At 37.9% G+C, this 20,149-nt stretch overlaps 1 protein-coding gene across 1 annotated transcript in view; it reads left to right on the top strand.

Moving 5' to 3' along the window:
• CR1 (complement component (3b/4b) receptor 1 (Knops blood group)) overlaps window positions 1-20,149 on the top strand; it is a 196,280-nt gene that overhangs the window by 39,483 nt on the left and 136,648 nt on the right. Inside the window, exon 15 of the mRNA XM_006888005.1 lies at window positions 1,061-1,074. Coding sequence (XP_006888067.1) covers window positions 1,061-1,074 — 14 coding nt within the window. The remainder of the gene's footprint in view (window positions 1-1,060; window positions 1,075-20,149) is intronic.

Raw genomic sequence — 20,149 nt, forward strand, 5'->3', positions numbered from 1 at the left:
CTCAGTAGTTCTGATCATCTTGATTTCTGTCACCTTATGCATGATACGAAACCACAAAGAACGGTAAGTTCATATGTGTGTTTGAAGTGCATCAATGTTTGACTTGTTTGGCTGAAACTAAGTACAGAAGTGCAAGGTATATATAAAAGGAAAATTGCAATGATGGTAACTGGAAGAAGATATTCTGGGTAATACAGGACAACATTCTAAGAGAACTTCACTAAAAACTTTATTCAAATGGCACATCAATCTATAAAGTAGAGAGAAAAAAAATATTTTAAAATTCCAGTGGCCTTTCCTGAAAATATTTTGGTATATTCCTGTCTGATATTTTCCTTTGCATTCTTTTTCTTTTTTAACTGATTTTGTTTTCATTTGTTTTATTGGTTTGAATACAATCTTTCATATGCATTGTGCTTCATTCAATTCTCTTGTGTTTTATACAACTACACTTTGTTTTATAATTACATTGTATTTTATACAATAATTCATATACCTGCTGGGTTTTTTAATTTTACTTTTTTAATTGGCTTGCTTACAAAGTTTTTATACACTGTGTTTCATACAATCATTCTCATGTTTTATAAAATCAATCACCATTTGATCTTGCACATACATTGTGTTTTATATATCTATGCCTTTTATTCCCCCATCTCTTTAAGTTCTAATTGCATCTTTTCTATTCGTTCACCCCTCTATCCTCCCACTAATCCCTGCTATCCTTGTGATTCCCCCCACTTTATTCTGCCACCCTTCTCACCTTCTCTTTTCCCTTCCTCTTAAACATTTATACATTTATTGCTCAATTTTTCTCCTATTTTCACAATAAGGGACTTATGCAGTATTTGTCCTTTTGTGACTGAGTTATGTTATTCAACATCCTTCTCTCTAGATTCTCCTATGGGGTATCATTTTCTATAAACGCATGGTTGTTCTTTAGAGCTGAATAGTATTTCATTGTGAGAACATACAACAGTTTCTCTATCCACTTAATCTGTTGGTGGGAATTTTAGTTGTTTCCATTTCCTTGGTATTGTGAATAACACTGAGATGACCACAGGTGTACGTATCTCGGTTTATGCCTCAGCTCCAACTTCCTCCTAGCAGTAGAATAGCTGGGTCATATGGGATTTCTGTGTTCAACTTTTTAGGAAACATCAAACTGCCTTCCATATCAGTGCATGAGAGTTCCATTCTCTTTGCATCCTCTCCAACATTTGTTGTTTTCTGAAATGTTACTGCTGTTGCAGTGAGATGGTATCTCCCTGTTATTTTGATTTGCATCTCTCTCTGATTACCATGCCTCATGTGTTCGCTGGACATCCAAAGTGTCCTCCTTTGTGAAGAGTCTGTTCATGTCTTTTACCCATTTTGTAGTTGAGGTACCAGTCTTTTTCTTGTGGAGGCCCTGTAGGATTCTGTAAACTTTAGTTATGAGACCTTTGTCTGATTAAAAAAACCAAATGTTTTGTTCCTTGCTGGCGAGCTTTATTTTCATTTTATTGGAGAAAGTTTTTGATGCACAGAGAGTTGGATTTTAAGAAGGTCTCATTGGTCAATTTTATCCCCTCCTGGTTATGCATTTTTGCCTATTTCTGCCGTACACTAGGGATTCTATATTTGTTCCTATTTTGTCTCTGATGATCTTTATGGTTTTTGCTTTTACCCCTAGGTCTATAATCTTTTTTGAGTTGGTTTTTGTGTATGGTGTGAGATGGGAGTCCTATTTCAGTTGTCTTCTGGCAGATGTTCAATTTTGCCAGTACCATTTTTAATGTCCCCATTTAAATATTTTTCATCTTCAGATATCAATTAGCCATAGACAGATGTGTTGATTTCTGAGTGCTCTATTCTGTTACATTGGTCTATGTGGCTGTTGGTGTACCAATATCATACTGTTTCGGTTACTGTAGCTGTGTAGTAGGTTTTGGGCGTCATTCTTCTGAAGCTCTGGTAGCCTAGTTAGTGGTAAGAAGCAGCATTAAGATCCCAAAGGCACGTGGTTCAAATCCACCACTGCTCCATGTGAGAAGGACAGGCAATCTCCTCCCGTGTGATTAACTGCCTCTGAAAACCCACTGGAGGGTCAGCTGTGGGCCAGTTCTGACTTGACAGTACTCAACAACAATGAATTTATTTTTTCCTTTTTCAGAAGAGTTTTGCTTATTCAAGGTCTCTTTACTTTCCCAATAAAATTAGAAATTGTCTTTTCTATCTTCTTCAATAATGTGTTTGTATAATGTGTATGTATATTAGGATTGCATTGAGCATGTAGATTGCTTTTGGTTGGATTGTCATTTTCACAATGTTGAGTCTTCCTATTCATAGACTAGGAAAATGATTCCATTCAGTTAGGTCTCCTATTGTTTCTTGTAGTAGCATTTTGTAGCTTTTCTTATAAGATCTTTCGTGTCTTTGTTGTTGTTCTTAGGTGCTGTTGAGTCATGTAGGACTCATAGCAACCCTATGAACAACCAACTCTGCCTGATCTTATGTCATCTTTATCAGCTCTGATACACTAGAACCTATTGCTGAAGTCACTGTGTCAATCCATCTCATTGGGAGTCTTCCTCTTCCTCATTGACCCGCCATCTTTCCAAGCATGATATCCCTTTCCAAGGAATATCCTTGAATGTCCAATGTATGAAAGAAGTAGTTTTGTCATCTTTGCTCCCAAGGAGCATTCTGGCTGTATCTGATTGTTCTTGGGCAATCCATGGGATATTCAGCACTCTTCTCCAACACCACTACTCAAAGGCATCATTTTTTCTTCTGTCATCCTTATTCATTGTCCTTCTCTCCAAAGTATAGAAGGTGACTGAAAAGACCATGACCTGAATCAGGTGTGCCTTAGTCTCCAAACTTACATCATTGCTCCTGTGTCTTCTTGAGAGGTCTCTGACAGCAGACTTGCCCAGAGCAATTCATCTCCTGATTTTCTGACTGCTAGCATTGACTGTGAGGTTTATTCATAAGCATTTAATCTTATAATTGGATATTGTAAATGGTATTGCTTTTCTAGTTTCCTTTTCTATCCTTTCTTTGTTATTGTAGAGAAATCTAACTGGTTATTGTACAGTTGTGCTTTTTGAAGTGTTGTTTCCCTTTTTTATTGGTTTGTATAAAATAATTCTTATGCATTGTGTTTCATTCTTGAACATCGTGTTTTACACAATCTTTCATTTACATTATGTTTCATTCACATACATTGTATTATATAGAATATTGATCTATGCCTATTATATTTTTATATAAAATTTTTATTTCATACTGGTTTACTTACAAAGTTCATATACATTGTTTTTCACACAATCTTTCCATTTCCATTACTCACCCCTCCCTCTACCAATCAAGTTGTGTGACCTCATGACTTACCACATCCTTCCACTGCCTGCCCATTCTTACACCTCTACTTCCCCCTCTCCCCCTTTAAATCCTCATACTCGTTCTATAAAAATGGTCTTATACAGTATTTGTCCTTATGGGACTGAATTAGTTCACTGAGCATAATACTCTTCAGGCCCTCCCAAGTTAGATAGTAATTTACAAAATCACTCCTCCTGCTTGCTGCGTGTTGCATAGTATTCCATCGTGTGAATGTACCATAATTTCTTAATCCATTCTATTGTGTTTAGACATTTGGGCTGTTTCCATGTTCTTGTGACAGTGAATAATGCTGCTATAAACATTGGTGTAAAAGTCTCCATTTGTGCCTCAGTTCTCATTCTCCTGAGGTATATTCCAAGCAGTGCAATACCTGGGCTATATGAAATATGTATGTTCAGCTTTCTTTCCATCATTTGTAATTTCTTCAGTAATAGTTCATGTCTACTCCACATGATTATATTTCTTCTGCCTTCTTGTCTCTAAGGTATTCATTGCGTCCACTATCTGGTCTGCTTTGTTAGAAGACTTGCTTTGTTTTCTGCATAGTGTTTGAACTTGACTGCTGCTATCTTGACTTTATGTGAGGTTCTTCTTGAAATGTGGGAGGTGCCATGCATGAATACCTGTCCTGTCAATGGGAGGGTGTTGCTTCTGCTGGGAGCTGGTCAAAGTCCCTGGAAGTGTGACCATGGGAGCTCTCCTCCCCAAATCACAGTGCACAGGAGATTGCTCCATTTTGAAGCTTGATGTGAGTACTTTTAATCAAAATTTGTATATAGTTTCCTGTGGGGGATTTTCTTTCATTTATCCTAATGACCTTGTCTCTTATTTCTTTAAATCATGTTCTGCTTTTAGTTATTTAAGAGCATATCAATTATGTGTGTCTCTCTTCTGTGGAAATTTTAAATTACTTCCACATATATTTTAAAGAATAGTATAACACATTATAAGAAATAAGGAAGCAATCTTTATCACCTCTTATCACTAGTGACCTAGTGGTAAGGAGCTGCACTGCCATCCCAAAGGCCTGTGGTTTGATTCCACCAGCTGCTCCATGAAAGAAAAAATGACAGTCTCCTCCCATGCAATGTACTTTCTAAAAGCCTATTGGAGGATCAGCTAAGAATCGGTTCCAACTCTACAGTACACAGCAATAACAATTTCTTAGAATGGGACTGCTGATTGCCCTCTAATATTTTCTAATTCATAGTTACCTGGCAGGGCAGAGTGGAACTGCTCCATCAGGTTTCCAAGGCTGTCAGTCTTTACAGAAGCAGATACTTCTTTTTCTTCCCTAGAGCAACTGGTGGATACACACTACCACCATTCAAGGCTCGCAGAGAAGTGTTTAACCACTACACCATCAGAATGCGATGTCTAGGGGTTAATTTGTAAGCATTTAAAATGCTTGATAAATATTCCCCTGTGCCTTTCCAAAATATTTCTTCTAATTTGATCAAGTCAAGTAATTAATGTATTTGACTCTGTTGAGTTTCTACAACCATTTTTCTGCTTCGCCGATTTGGTTATTCTTCTAATTATGAACTGTGTCCAATTACTACAGCTTTCCATCATAACAATATCTGGTAGGGCAAGAATTGCATATATAATTAACATTTTCCCGTTTTCTTCTGTCTATTCATATAGGTAATTTTTAGATTCCTTTGTCATTTATAAAAACAAACATGCTAAAACTGCATGTAAAACTATGGATTCACTTAGGAGAAAATCACATATTTAATATCATGTCTTCCCATTCATAAGTTTAGTATCCATTTCCATTTGTCCAAGTCATCTTTTCTCTATCCCATCAGTTGTTCTCATGATATTTAAATATATTAGGAATTTGCTATGCTTTACTATTAGGTTTTATTTTTCCAGAAAATAGACACAATAATTTATTATTAAGTAACACTTTTTATTATTAGTATCTGAGTGTATTGGAATTTATTTTGTAAGATAGTATGCACTAGTCTGTCATTTCTTGTACAGAGACAACTTGAGATTGCTGTGATGCTAAACACTGTGACACTGTTGTGACAAATATGATAATGGTTATCCATGGTGGACAGTGTTCCCCGATTAAATAAAACAAGGTTGGAAGCAGGAGTGGCATCCACTTACAAAATAGCTTGCCTCTAGAAACTCTATGAACTTGGAGAAATGATGAAAGTTATACAAGTGTTCAGGTCTTTCATTCATAGGGTCTCTATGAGTCTTCTATGACTTGACGGCACCTAACAACAACAAGAACAAGATAGTACATGATGTCATATCACTTGTGCTTTTTTTTCTATCAAGAGTCAGTGTTTCCAAAAATTATTTAGAAGGCAATTAAAAAAATAATAATATTGACCCCATTTTTAGTATAACAACATTAAAATAAAATTTGTGTTTCATTGCTCAAAATCATGCTGGTGTTTTGGGTGGCTTTTTTTAATGTTATCATTCACCCCCACTGCCATTGAGTCAGAACCAACTCATAACTGACTCCCCATTGATTCCCAAAGCTGTAAACCATTCAAACCACCAGCATCTGGATTAGCAATGGAACTCCCTGCTGACTACAACACCAGAGTTCCTTTATTTATTTATTTATTATTTATGTATTTATTTATTTATTTTCTTTCAATGCCTTTTTTATATTCTAGAAAGCAGTCTATTTTAATTCCTAGTCACATAGGTAGTTCATAATTTCCCTTTTAAAATCACTATAAATATTATTGTTTTCCTTTGTAATCACATCTAGTACAGCTGTATGATTCTTTTTAATTATTGGTTTCCCTAGAACAAAAGTAGATATACTTGTTGTAGAAAATCAAATAGTTCATCAGGCACTATAAAGGAAATGGAATAGTCTCTATACTTGTACCGCTACCAATGTTTCCAAAGCCCATTCTGTTAGAGTAACTAAATCTGGAAATCTACTATGGACACTCCCTTACATTTATCTATTAAGCTTACACATCTTATTTAACAATTAGATTTTCAAGTAATAGACGTACAATGAAAAGAGGTAATGACTCTATACATTCATTTTCATTACATACAATAATTACTAAGTGTCCACCTTGTCTTTAGCACTACACTAGGCTAGAGTTACAAAGCTAGTGGGGTATGCGATCAATAATAAAGGATATCAAAATCTTTGTCGGGGAGAAAAAAAGAAGGTAAATTAAAAAGTACCATGAGGTCATATTAACATAATGAATTATATCTTTGGTAGTGGCACAAATCATGTGATAAATATTTGGTTGTTTCCATTGAAAAGATGCATAGCACAATTTTTTTTTATAAACCTCAAGAGACAAGAAAAACATTCCAGACAGAAAGAGCAGTTTGAGTAAAGGACCAGAATCCTTTAATCAAGGATTTTGTGGTTTGTTGGGGGTTATTTGTTGTTGTTTGTTTGTTTTGCTTTTGGGTGGGTTGGGCTTTATTTTGTAGAATTCTAAGCAAGAAATGTGTTCTGATTTTTATTTTTCAAAAAGAGGGGAATGTTTGTTGTACATTGATGTTCACAACATTATTCACAACAGCATACACATGGAAACAGTCCAAATGTCCATCAACAAATGACTAGACTGAGAAATTGTGATACATTCACACTATGGAATACTATGCAGCACTCAGGAGCAATGATTTTTAAAAACACTATAACAAGAAAGGCTAGAGAGCATTATGCTGAGTGAACTATTAGGCACATAAGCACTAATACTGCATGAGACCATTATTGTAGAATCAGATGGATAACTAGTAAGATGTGTATGGATATCCAAAGAGGAGATGGGAGGGGGCAGGGGACCTTAAGGAGGGGAAGGAGGGAAATCAGAGGGTCACAGAGTTTAATGGGTGAAAGGAGACAGTGACTGAATTAGGATAATGGGCCTAGATCAATGGTGAATGATTGTAAGAAACAGTATGAATGAAACAATATTTTTTAAAAAGGGACAGGATTAACATCTCAAGCAAAATAGTAGCAGTTGGGAGCAAGAGGAGAAGGGAATATAAGAATTATCTTTGGCATTAAGAAGATAGGCTTTTCAGGGTTTGGTGACTTACTGAGACTGAGTATGGAAGAGGCACACAGACTGACTGGTGCGGCGATGATTAGGATCTGTGGTCTAATACAAGTGGAGAGTGACAATTACATGGGAAAGACTGTGGTTCATTCTGACCTGTTATTTTGTGGCACTTAGGATAGAGGACTCAGAAGAGAGACCTGCATGCAGGGAGGTGACATTCAAATCACAATTGAAGACATGAGCCTAAAGTGAAAATATAAAGTAAAAGTCAAATACAAGGTTAAACAGATCTCAAAGAGACAGTAGCATTAAAGGGTAGATGGAATAATATGCAGCACTCAGAAACAACAATTTCAAGAAATACTACATAACATAGGAGAGAGTAGAGCATTATGCTGAGTGAACTCACTCAATCTCATAAGGACAAATATTCCATAAGACCATTATTGTAAAAACAGAAGGCTAACTAGTAGATTCATCCTAGAGAGGGTTAAACTGGGCAGCTCCTTGGAGGCAAGGATTCTGAGGCTTTGTCTGACATACTTTGGACATGTTGTAAGGAGGGACCAGTTCTCAGAGAGGGGCATCATGCTTGGTAGGGTGGAGGGACAGCACAGGAGGGGAAGACCCTCTATGAGGTGGATTGATTCAGTGACTGGGATAATCTGGATGGGTGTGTCAGAGGCAGTGAGATTGGCACAGGACAGAGCAGACTTTAGGGCTGTTGTACACAAGGTCGCTATGAGTTGCAAGCGACTCGATGGCACATAACAACAACAATAACAACAACAACTAGTAAGCTGTATATAGAAGTCCAAAGGGGGATGGGGAGGGAGAAGAGGGACTGAAGGGGTAGGAGGGAAAATCATGAAGTTGCAAAGTTGAGTTTGAAGGGCAGAGGGAGCAAGTGAGGGAATTAAAAAAAATCCAATGTGGACCTAAAAAGATGAGGTAACAGTGGGCATAGATCAAAGGTGATTAATTTTATGAAACATAATATATGGGAATGACTGTATGAAACACAATGTGAATGAAGGAATGTAAAGCAATATATATGAATGAAACACAATGTATATGAATTTTATATGCAAATGAATATAAAACGTTTTAAAAGGTAGAAATAGAAGAAAACAGATGCAAGATGAATCCGATGAGAGAAACCTTCCACAGAATTCAAAGGAGAAAAAGGCCTTTAAAAAAAAATAGGAATGTCTATATGGATTTCCTTACAGGAAATAAGAAGATAATGTTAGCCAAGATTAATTGGAAATTTAAATAAATAGAAAGTGTGGTCTTTATCTCTTTCCTTCATGCTACTAAGTTTGCTATCAGAGTACTGCATGAATAAGAAAATTTGCAAATTTGGGGAATGCCAAAAATTTCAAATAATTCATTATGTTTGGATAGGATTATTATTAAATTTATTAACATGATTATACTGTAGACTTAAGTGCCTTAGTTGATATGAATCAAATACATATAATGTTCAAGTAAACTTCTGAGTCTCACTCACAAATTTGATTTGCATATTCTAAATTGCTTCGATTTATTTTTTCCATAGTTAATATAGACATTTGAGCTGACTTGAATGCATTTTTTTCCTTAAATACATGTCTTTAAGATGTGTCATAAGTAATTTTAAAAACAAATGTCTAGTATTAAAATTTTTTATTTTTTTAAACCAGCTAATTACTAAAGAAGAGACTATACCATCCTATTCCAGCCATCTGAGCGAGAGATTTAACAAAATTTAAACCTCACATGGATACCAGAATTATCATTTTATAATTCTCCTTATGCATTTTCTAATAATTGGACCCCTTGGTGTAAATAGCATGCTCCCAAATATAACTAGCTATAGTTTTTTACCCCCCAGTAATTGTGTTATACATTATTTCAAGGTTCTTTAAGATTACCACTGTGCATTATCTTTCACTAATTATAACAAAATTGTTTAAGAACCACCAAGTGTATGTCCTTTCAAGAGCAAAAGTAAAATCATTCTCTTTAAAATCGCTTCTAGCTTATAGTTCTGTGTGAGGCAGCCCTGGTGGGGCAGGCCTCAGAGGGGTGCTCTGCTAACCCAAAAGCTGGGTCTTCCTAGCATTTAAATCCACCGGCGGTTCCATGGGAGAAAAATGGGTAATTTTCTCCTGTGGAGTTTACAGCCTCAGAAATGCAGCGGAGGGTCAACTCCAACTTGATGGCTATTAGAGAGAAAGAGTGCTGTGTAGGGTTTGCTCGGCTCCACAGTCAACACTCTTGGCACCAGTAGCCAGGAAATAAAAAAACATATTGCGATGGGAAAGTCTACTGTTAGGGACCTCTCTAAAGTACTCAAGAGCAACGGTGTCTCTCTGGAGACTGAGGTGCACCTGATACAGGCCATGGTTTTTGCAATCACTTGTTATGCATTAGAGAGTTGGACAATGACTAGGGAGGATAGAAGGAGAATTGACGCCTTTGAGCTGTGGTGCTGGAGAAGAGTATTGAATGTACCATGGACTGCCAAGAAAACAAACAGATTCATCATAGAGAGGATTAAACCAGGCTGCTCCTTGGAGGCAAGGATTCTGGGGCTTCGTCTGACATACTTTGGAGATGTTGTAAGAAGAGACAGGTCTTTAGAGAGAGACATCATGCTGGGTAGAGTAGAGGGACAGCGCAGGAGGGGAAGACCCTCTATGAGGTGGATTGATTCAGTGACTGGGGTTATTGGGATGGGTGTGTCAGAGGCAATGAGATTGGCACAGGATAGAGCACGGTTTAGGGCTGTTGTGCATAGGGTCGCCATGAGTCGCAAACGACTCGATGGCACATAACAACAACAGCAACAATGGTGGTTAGTGTGTTGGAGCCAGTGAGACTGGCTCAGAATCGGGCAGGCTTCAGAGCTGTTTTACATAGGGTTGTTATGAGTTGAAGGCGACTCAATGATACATAACACCACAATTTGAGAAATATATATTCGAATCAAATAGGAAAACAGCCTTTTAAATTAGATTGGAACATTATGCTCCCAAGTCAAAAATGAATGATCAAACTCTGGTGAGCACACACCCCACCCCTGCCCAGTTCGAAAGCTGTATCACTAGTCTTTAAGATTTTTGAGTCTGGGATTATCAACATCTGACTTGAACATTTACAGGCTGAGAAACTTCATTTTATTTGCTTTACTCCAAAGTGAGGTTTATGGTGTTTGCTTCATAAGATATTAAAGGAGATAAAATGAACTAGTTCATGAAATGTATTCAGCATGCATTGTGTGATTGATGAACAAATAACTGTATGTCTTTAAAGTTAACCAAGCCAATGAGTAAAAACTTTCCTCTTTTTCTTCCTTCTGTTTAGCTATTATTACACAAATACAGCACCTAAAGATGGAGTTCTTCAGTTAGAAACACGTGAAGTATATTCTATTGATCCCTACAACCCAGCAAGCTAATCAGAAGACAAACTGGTATTCAATGAACCTGAAATATTACTATTCATTCAAGTGTTAATTTCTATTTCTATGCCTCTGACTGTTGAACAAGTCTTCTGTAATCAGCACAGGACTTGTTATCTACTTCATGGTGCAATTTATGTTCCTGATTTTTTAATCCAATCATCCACTCAGCAGACATTTCTATAAATAGAAATAAAATTAATAAGATTATAGTAAGAAGAGAACAAATACAGTAAAGAGAAATAAAGCAGGGAAGGGGAGGGAGATTAAGGTCACAAGAGAAATCTTCACTAAGCAAATCACATCCAAGCAAAGCTAGAGGGAAGTAAGTGGCTCTGTGGGGAAAGAGGTTTCCAAGAGGAAGAGAATAGCAAGTCAAAGACTCCAAGGTGTTGTATCTACAATAGGTTAGAGGTACAACAAGTCAAGAATGAGAAATACCAAAGCCAATTCAATTTGGCAACCCAAAAGTCATTGAAGATCTTGACCAGAGCAGATTTGGTAGAAATGAGGAGGAAAAGGCCTGAAACAGGAGAACTTGAGAGAATAACTGCAAGACATTAAAGACATCAAATACAGGGAACTCTTTCGTCAAGTTTTATTGTTGTTGTTCCTTGGGGGTTAGTTTGTTTGAAGTTTTTGTTTGTTTGTTGTGCAAAGAGGAACAGATAAATCAATTGCTAGCAAGACCAAGAGAGTCAAGGGGCACTTTTTTTAAAGAATGAAGAAATAGTAGCTGTGCTGCCATTCCATTTTAGTGGTGGGGGAAATCTAGTAAAAAAAAGGAGGAAATGATGGCAGAAAAGGAAGGAAAGAACTGATTGAGGTACAAGGAATGGATCCAGTGCTCTGTAGAGAGGACCTTGGATAGGAGCACAGGATTAGTGAGAGGAAGAGAGGCATATGGGTGCAGAAGCTGACTAGTGGATAGATGTGATGGTGCACATGGGTGAAGTTTTGCTTCTCTCTTCAAGTAAAGAGAAAATAGAAACAACAATACAACAAACTCAACTTAGAGAATGATTATGGGAATATATGTTGGAGATTTATATTGAAAGAAGGCTGTCAAATAGTCACCACTGAGAATGGAAGATTGGATGATGGTGTTATAGGTTACATTAAAGGTCCAACTCCAGTACCCAGAAGGGAAGGGAAGTGACTACTTAAAGGCTCAGGCATTTTATCGTGGGCCTGAGACGTCTCACCCCATCTGGCCCTCACCAGGTGGGGAAACACATTGCGTGTTGCATTGCTAACAAGAGGTTAGTCATTTGATTTGGAAGTGACTCTGCAGTAGTGTGTTTGATTGGGTTTTTATAACTCCAAAAGTTGGGACTTATCACAAGATAACATAAACGTGAAGAATAGTCAACATGAGAAAACCAAGACTAAAGGTTCTTAGCCAAGAGCTGAGAACCCAAAATTGGCCAACCTGGGATTCAAATTCAAATCTGGCTTTTAAATGCTTCCCACTAACAAATCCTATAAAATAAAAACAAAAATGAACCCTGAGTTGATTCTGCTTACAACAACCCTAGAACTGAGTAGAAGGGAGAAGAACTGCCCCACAGGGGTTTTGAGAAAAGAAGAATTATTTGCTAGTGATAGATCACAGGAAGGGAAAATGATGACCAGGAAAGACTATCCCAGAGTGATTTCTAAATACAAAGAAGTGGAGGGCCAAAGAAAAGCTAGAACATAAATATTTGCTAGATTAATGAGCAAGAATAAGATTGTCATCCCTTTCTCCCTCATTTAATTCATACATATCAATATAAAACTTGTTCTTCTTTACTAAAAATCATATTATCCAAAGAAAGATTTCATAGGCTATCTTCTAATGTTGTAACAACATTAGGTGGTATCACGTCGCCTGTGACTCATAACAAGCCTGTGTACAACAGCTCTGAAGCCTGCCCTATCCTGAGCCAGTAACAATGACTCCAACAAACCTACCCCTATTGCCCCAGGTACTATGTCAATCCATCTCAGAGGCATGATGCTTTCTTGGTTATAATAGTTATTTACATGAACAGTATGATAATTCTTATTATTTAAGGGAGGAGGAGGATTGCACAGTTGCTATTAATGCTGCTGCCTAAACAGAAATTGTTTCTTTCAGGATAGCTTGATGCTTGGAATCCAGCTGAATCCCGGTTGGAAAGAAACCATTCTAATATCAACAAGACTGTTGCATGAGTTCAGCATAACCGTAATGGAAGGGTGCCAGGAGCTGTGACTTCCTGTATGAACTTATTCTCAAGGAGAACAAAGAAAGTTTGCTTGATGGTAAAGATGACAGCCTGGTTTCACTGCCACTTGCTCTTCAAAGGCTTTCAGAAGTTTCACTGTGTGATGTACCTGGAGCCAGGCTGCTGGCAGGAAACAATGCCACGAGGCTGCAAGTGATACCAACTTCTAAGGAAGGTCCTGAACAGAGCTCACCTTTTGACATCATATCTAGCGCCATCTCCTTTTTGCTGACAACACACTGTTACCACGGACTTGAATTCTAATATGGTTTTCCTTATTTAAGCAAAATATGAAGTATTTCCTACGACTGTGATGAATATATCTTTGTTGGGAAATCTTTCATTTTAACAATATCTACTTCTCATATATAATTAATACTCCACTTTTATCCCAACTTCATGTGAATTTTCCTCATAATATATATTTTATCCTTCCATAATCACCCATTATTTGCACAGATGTTTTGAAATTATAGGTGTCAAGTTTCAGTTCAACTGTTTGGGAGCATAATGCAAGTCTTGGACATTTTTGTCAGGTTTTTTCCCCCTTGAAGCTCTAGTTGCTTGTAAAATGCCACTTAACAATGTGTATATTATTAATTCAAATACATTTTCATCTCACTAAAAATATTTGTTTTATATAATTTTTTTCATTATTATGGTGTTAAAATTTTAGATAACATGGTTTTATGGACCATACTTTAACATGTGTTCTAGAGCCCATGCCCTTCATTGTAGCCACGTTATCAATCGTAAACCCCAATTCTCTCCCACTCAAGACTCACATTGGTTCAGCCAATACTGTCCCCTGGTGTACATGTTCTCTCTCATTCACATCCTAAAACTAGCAGGTTAATTTCCCTATGCTGGCATTTTATCTAGTGAGAAAATAAAACTTTGTTGATCTCTTCCCACCTAGGCTGATGCCCTTCCTTTTTCCTTCCTTTAAAAAAAAAACAACACAAAAACTGAGAACAACCACAACAGGGGAGGTGGGGAAAGTATCACACACACACAAAATCAACCAAACCTACTATTGTCAAGTTGATTTCAACTAATAGAAACCCTGTAGGAAAGAGTGGGAACTCTGGTAGCCTAATGGGTAAGAAGTTGCACTGCCAACCCAGACAGGTGGTTCAAATCCACCAGCTGCTCTGAGGAAGAAAAAAAACAGAAATCTCCTCCCATGTGATTTATTGCCTCTTAAAACTCAGAGGGTCAACTATAAGTCGGTTCCAAAACAGCTACATACAACAATAACATGTTGTTGTTGTTGTTATTGATTGCCGTCGAGTCTATGAAGACTCACAGTGACCCTATGAACAAAAGGCCTGAAGCCTTTATGTAACTATCGACATTTATCAAATTTCATAGAGTTTCCAGAGGCATACTGTTTAGGAAGTGGGTGCTACTCCTGCTTCCAAACCTGTCTTAAACTGTAAGCTCCACCAAACACTGTCCACCATGGGCAACTGTTAGGGCATTTGACATCCAAATAGCGCAAAGTTCAGCATCACGGGAATCCCAGATTGTCTCAGTACGGAAAACTGCTGTATGATTTAGAAGTATGTTCCCTGAATATATAACACTAGGCCAACCGACTTGAAAAACCAAGGCCCTCCATGAAGTCCTTGATTCCACAATCCTACATCATCAAACATTTCCATTGGCTCACTCACCAAAGCAAAAGTGATCATCTTAGCACATTCCTATAGCACATCTTAGCTCATGTCCTATAACAACATAGGATAGACTAAAACTACCCAGAGTTCTCAAGGCTGTATGCCTTTACAGAAACAGACTACCATATTCTTCTATGGAATGGCTGGTGGGCTTGTGCAGCCAAACTTTCAGGTAGCAGCCTTTAAAGTGCTTTAATTTTAAAGTGCTTTAATTTTAAAGTATTTTAACCACTGTGTCAATAGGGATCACTTTAAACACTCATGAGAAACTGAAGTTTGCTGTCATCAAGCCTGTTCTGACATATGGCAAACCTCCATCAGGTTTCCAAGAATGTAAATAGGAGTAAGAGTAATAAATAGGTCAAATGGAAATGTTGACTTTTATGTTAGCAGCTCAATATATAACCCACATTACCAAGGCTCCCGTAAATGAGGATATCAGAGACTAATTCCCTAATTTCCACTCCTCAACCTCCAATATTATCTATAACCATTCATCTTCATTTCCACTTACCATTCTTCATAGGGTGTTAACCTGCCTTTTAATCCCTTCCTGTCTCTCTCAGGGCTGAGCTCGTCCCCATTACTGGCTCCTTCTCTCCACCTACAAAGCTGCTAGGGTCTTGACCCGTTCAGCTTCAAGTGGCAGAAAACTATTACTATCACATCGATTTAGGCTATAAAGGGATTTTATTGTATCATATGACAGAAACATCCAAATAAAAGTACAGCTGATTTTAAACAAAACAAGAATGAAATATGCAAAACATGCCCTCAGGAATCTTTTCTATCTTCAATTTTGCCTTCCTTTGCTGGTTTCATCCTCATGACATTGTCTAAAAAGTGACAAAATTCTTTCCTGACAATGCTGCCTGCATAGTCCCTCAGCATAATATGCCAGCACAGAGTCTTCCCTACAATAATTCCTTCCAAAGTCTTTACATCAGTCTTACTTGTTCAAATGGTGTCTTTGCTCTTGGCTGAATCCATCATTAAAACAAGAATCAGGGAGACGCCTGATTTACCTGCCCAGCCGCTGAGCTGGCGTTGAGATTGGTCTTCTTCTGTAGTTCTCAAATAAGGCAATTTTGTCCCCAATCAGAGGACATTTAAGCATGCTGTTGTTCTGATGGTTGAAACAATGGGCCATTAACTGGCAAACTTCATTTGTTGGAACCTATCAGCTGCTCCTTGAAAGAAAGACTTAAGAAATCCTAAGAGTAGTCCTACTCTTTCTTAGAGAGCCATTATGGTATTGTTGTTGTTGTTGTGCGTCTTTAAGTCAACTACAACTCATGCTATGAACAAGGGCCCTCAACCTTGCCCTATCCTAAACCAGCCTCTCCATGGCCAACACATTAACTCCATTGCTATAGTCACTGTGTCAATCCATCTCATCAAGGGTCTTCCTCTCCTTCACTGACCCTCTACCTTTCCAAGCATGATGTCTTTGTTTAAGGACTTCCCACTCTTGACAACATGCCCAAAATATATGAGACAAAGTTTCACCATCCTTACCTCCAAAGAGCACCCTGATTTCACTTTCTTCAGGACAGATCTGTTTTTCCTTCTCAGCAGTTCATGGGATATGTAATACTCCTCTCCAGCATCACAACTTAGTGGCATCCATTCTTCTTCTGCCATCCTTAGTCACTGTCGAAATTTCAGATGCATAGCAAGCTATCTAAAAGAAAATGGCTTGGATCATGCATACTTTATTATTCAGACTAATACAAATGCATGCTGGGGAGGTCCTTGACAACAGATTTACCCAATACAACTCATCTTTTATTTCTTACCTGATAATGCCAAGGGTAGCAAGCTCTAGCGACCTAGTGGCGGGAAGCTGTGCTGCAATTCTGAAGGCATATGGTTCATAGTTCATGGTTCAAGATCACAAGCTGCTCTGTGGGAGAAGGATGGTCAATCTCCCCCCATGCAATTTGTTGCCTGCAAAAACCTGTTGAGGGTCAGCTCTAGGTCAGTTCTGACTCAATGGTATACAGTAACAACAACAGTGTCAAAAGTTTTCATTGTGGATCCAAATAAGACAAAATAATAATTTCAATCATTTCTCCATTTATTATTAAGCTGCCTGCTGGCCTACAAATTGCATTGGGAAAATCTGCTATCAGGGGCCTCTCCAGAGTACTGAAGAGCAATGATGTCAATCTAGAGACTAAGGTGCACTTAATCCAGGCCATGGTCTTCACAATTACTTGCTATGCTTCAAAGAGCTAGACAATGGCTAAGGATGATAGAAAAAGAATCTAGCCCTTGCATTATGGTGCTAGAGAAAAGTATTGAATATACCATGAACTATTAGGAGAACAAACAGGTTCATCACAGAGACGGTAAAACCAGCCTGCTCCTTGGGGGCAAGGATGTTGAAGTTCTGTCTGACATACTTTGGGCTTGTTGCCAGGAAGGACGAGTCCTTGGAGATGGACGTCATGCTAGGAAGGGTAGAAGGATAGCACAAGAGAAGAAGACCCTCAATATGGTGGATTGACTCAGTAACTGGAGTAGTGGCGGTAGGTGTGTCAGAGACAATGAGGTTGGCTCAAGATAGAGCAGAGTTCAGAGATGTTGTATATAAGGTTGCTATGAGTCACAAATTACTCAAGAGCACATAACAACAAATCTACAGGTGCAGATTTTTGTTTTCTTGATGTTGAGATGCAATCCATATTGAAGACTGTAGTCTTTGATCTTCTGCAGCAAGCACTTCAAGTCCTCCTTTTTCAGTGAGCAAAATTGTGTTATCAGCATTACACAGGTTGTTGATGGGTCTTCCTCCATCCTGATGTCACATTCTTCTTCATAACATCCAGAAACTCAAATGATCTTCTCAGCATATAGATTGAAAAGGTATATATCCCTGATGCACACCTTTTTTTCTATTTTTTAAAAATTTTTTATTTTTATATTACTTTATATTATTTTGATTTATTTACAAAGTTTGAATACATTGTTTTTCATAAAGATCCTTCCCATTTCTTTACCCTACCCAGTCATCAAATTGTGCAACCCTATGATTAACACTCTACCCCCCCCCCCATCCTCACCCATCTGCTTCCACCCTCCCTCTACACCTTGGATCCTCATATTCATTCTAAAATAATGGTTTTACACAGTATTTGTCCTTGTGGGACTGAGTTCGTTCACTCAGCATAATGTTTTTCAGTACCTCCCAAGTTAGGTAGCAATTTACCAAATTATTGCTCCTGCATGCTGCGTAGTATTCCATTTTATGAATGTACCACAACTTTTCAATCCATTCTATTGTGGTTGGAAATCTGGGCTATTTCCATGTTCTTGCAATAGTGAATAATGCTGCTATGAACTTTGGTGTACAAGTTTCCATTTGAGCCTCAGATCTCATTTTCTTGGGGTATATTCCAAGCAATGCAATAGCTGGGTGATATGGGACTTCTATGGTCAGCTTTTTGCGGAAGTGCTAAACTGTCTTCCAGAGTGGCTGTACTATTGTACAATCCCATCAACAATGTAAAAGAGTTTCTGTCTCACTACATTTATTACTTGCTGGCCTGTTAAACTTTGCCACTACTACTGGACATGGTACCTCACTGTGATTTTGATTTGCATCTCTCTTATTGCCAGTGATTTGGAGAATTTCTTCATGTGTCTGATGCACATCTTTCTTGATTTTGAACCATGGAGTTTTCCTTTGCTGTGCTTGGAGAATAGCATCTAGTCAAGGTGTAGATACCACATGAGCACACTTAAGTGTTCTGGAATTCCCATTCTTCTCAATGTTAGCCATAATTTGTTATGGCCACACTGTCAAATGCATCGCTGTGACTCAGAATTAACTCAATCACAGTAAGTTACCAGAACTTCTCAACAGGGTCATTAAAATTGGAAGTTATTGCAAGAACCTGTGTCATGCAAATGGCAAATGTTGCTTGCTGAAAGTGAGTAGAACTTGAAACACTTGCTGCAGGAGATCAAAGACTACAGTCTTCAATATGGGTTGCATCTCAACTCAAGAAGATAAAAATCCTCACCACTGGATTGATAAACAACATCATGGTAGGTGGAAGAAAGATGGAAATTGTCAGTGATTTCATCTTACTTCATCCACACTCAACACCCATGGGACCAGCAGTAAGGCAATCAGAAGATATATTGCACTAGGAAAGTCTGCTGTCAGTGACCTTCCCAAGTTACTGAGGAGCAACGCTGTCAGTTTTCAGACTAAGGTTCACCTGATTCAGGTATGATCTTTTCCCATCAATTGTTATGCATCTGAGAGCTGGATTATGAATAAGGATGACAGAAGAACAATTGATGCCTTTGAGCTGTGATTGTTGGAGGAGAGTACTGACTACCCTATGGATAGACTGCCAGAAGAACAAACAGATATGTCTTGGAGATGGTACAGCCAGAGTGCTTCTTGGAGGCAAAGACAGCAAAGCTTTGTCTTGTATACTTTGGGTATGTTGCTATATGAGGCTAATTCTTGAAGAAGGACATCATTCTTGGAAAGGTGGAGTGTCAGTGAAAGAGATGAAGACTGTCAACAAAATGGATTAACACAGTGCCTGTAGCAATGCGTTCAAGTGTGTCATAGACAATGAGGATGACAAAGATAGGACAGGATTCAGATCTGTTGTTGTTCATGGGGTTACTATGAGTTGTACTCTAAAAGGAGGCTCCTAACAACAACATTTTCTTTTTAATGGAGATTTTATTGTAAGTTTATAAAGAACTTGGATTTCCATTCATCTTTTCCTCCCTGTACCCCCTCCCCCATGTTCACTTTCTTTGGAAAAAAAAGTTCTTCCACTGTTATACAAGTCCGCCCCCCTACCCCCAGAACACATTACTATGCAGCTATTATTCTGGACTCTTGTCATACTAATAATACCTAATCATATATTCCTTTTATACAGTTCTCTCCCTCATCTGTTTCAATGTCATGTGCATTAATTAACCCCTCTTTTTTTCATTCCCCCCAGACCCCATGTCAGTCCTGTTTTATAACAGTAGGATTATGCAATATTTGTCTTTCAGTGACTGAGATACTTTACTCAACATAATGTCCTCCAGGTCCCTCATTTTGTATACTATTTCATGAGGGTTTTTTCAGTGCTGCATAATATTCCATTGTGTGAATATACCACAGCTTCTCTATCCATTCATTTGTTGATGGACGCTTGGGTTGTTTCCAACTCTTTGCTATTGTGAACAAGCAGCAATAAACACGGGTGTGCATATATCTGCTTAGGTATCAGTTCTGGTTTTTTAAAAGAAATAACATATGAGCAAGAGCCTATGGTGATGAAGGAAGAAGTTCAAGCTGCTTTGAAGGAAATAGCAAAAAATAAG

Source organism: Elephantulus edwardii, unplaced genomic scaffold (assembly GCF_000299155.1).
Source record: "Elephantulus edwardii isolate Elephantulus edwardi_28Jun2011 unplaced genomic scaffold, EleEdw1.0 scaffold00063, whole genome shotgun sequence".
Taxonomy (NCBI): Eukaryota; Metazoa; Chordata; class Mammalia; order Macroscelidea; family Macroscelididae; genus Elephantulus; species Elephantulus edwardii.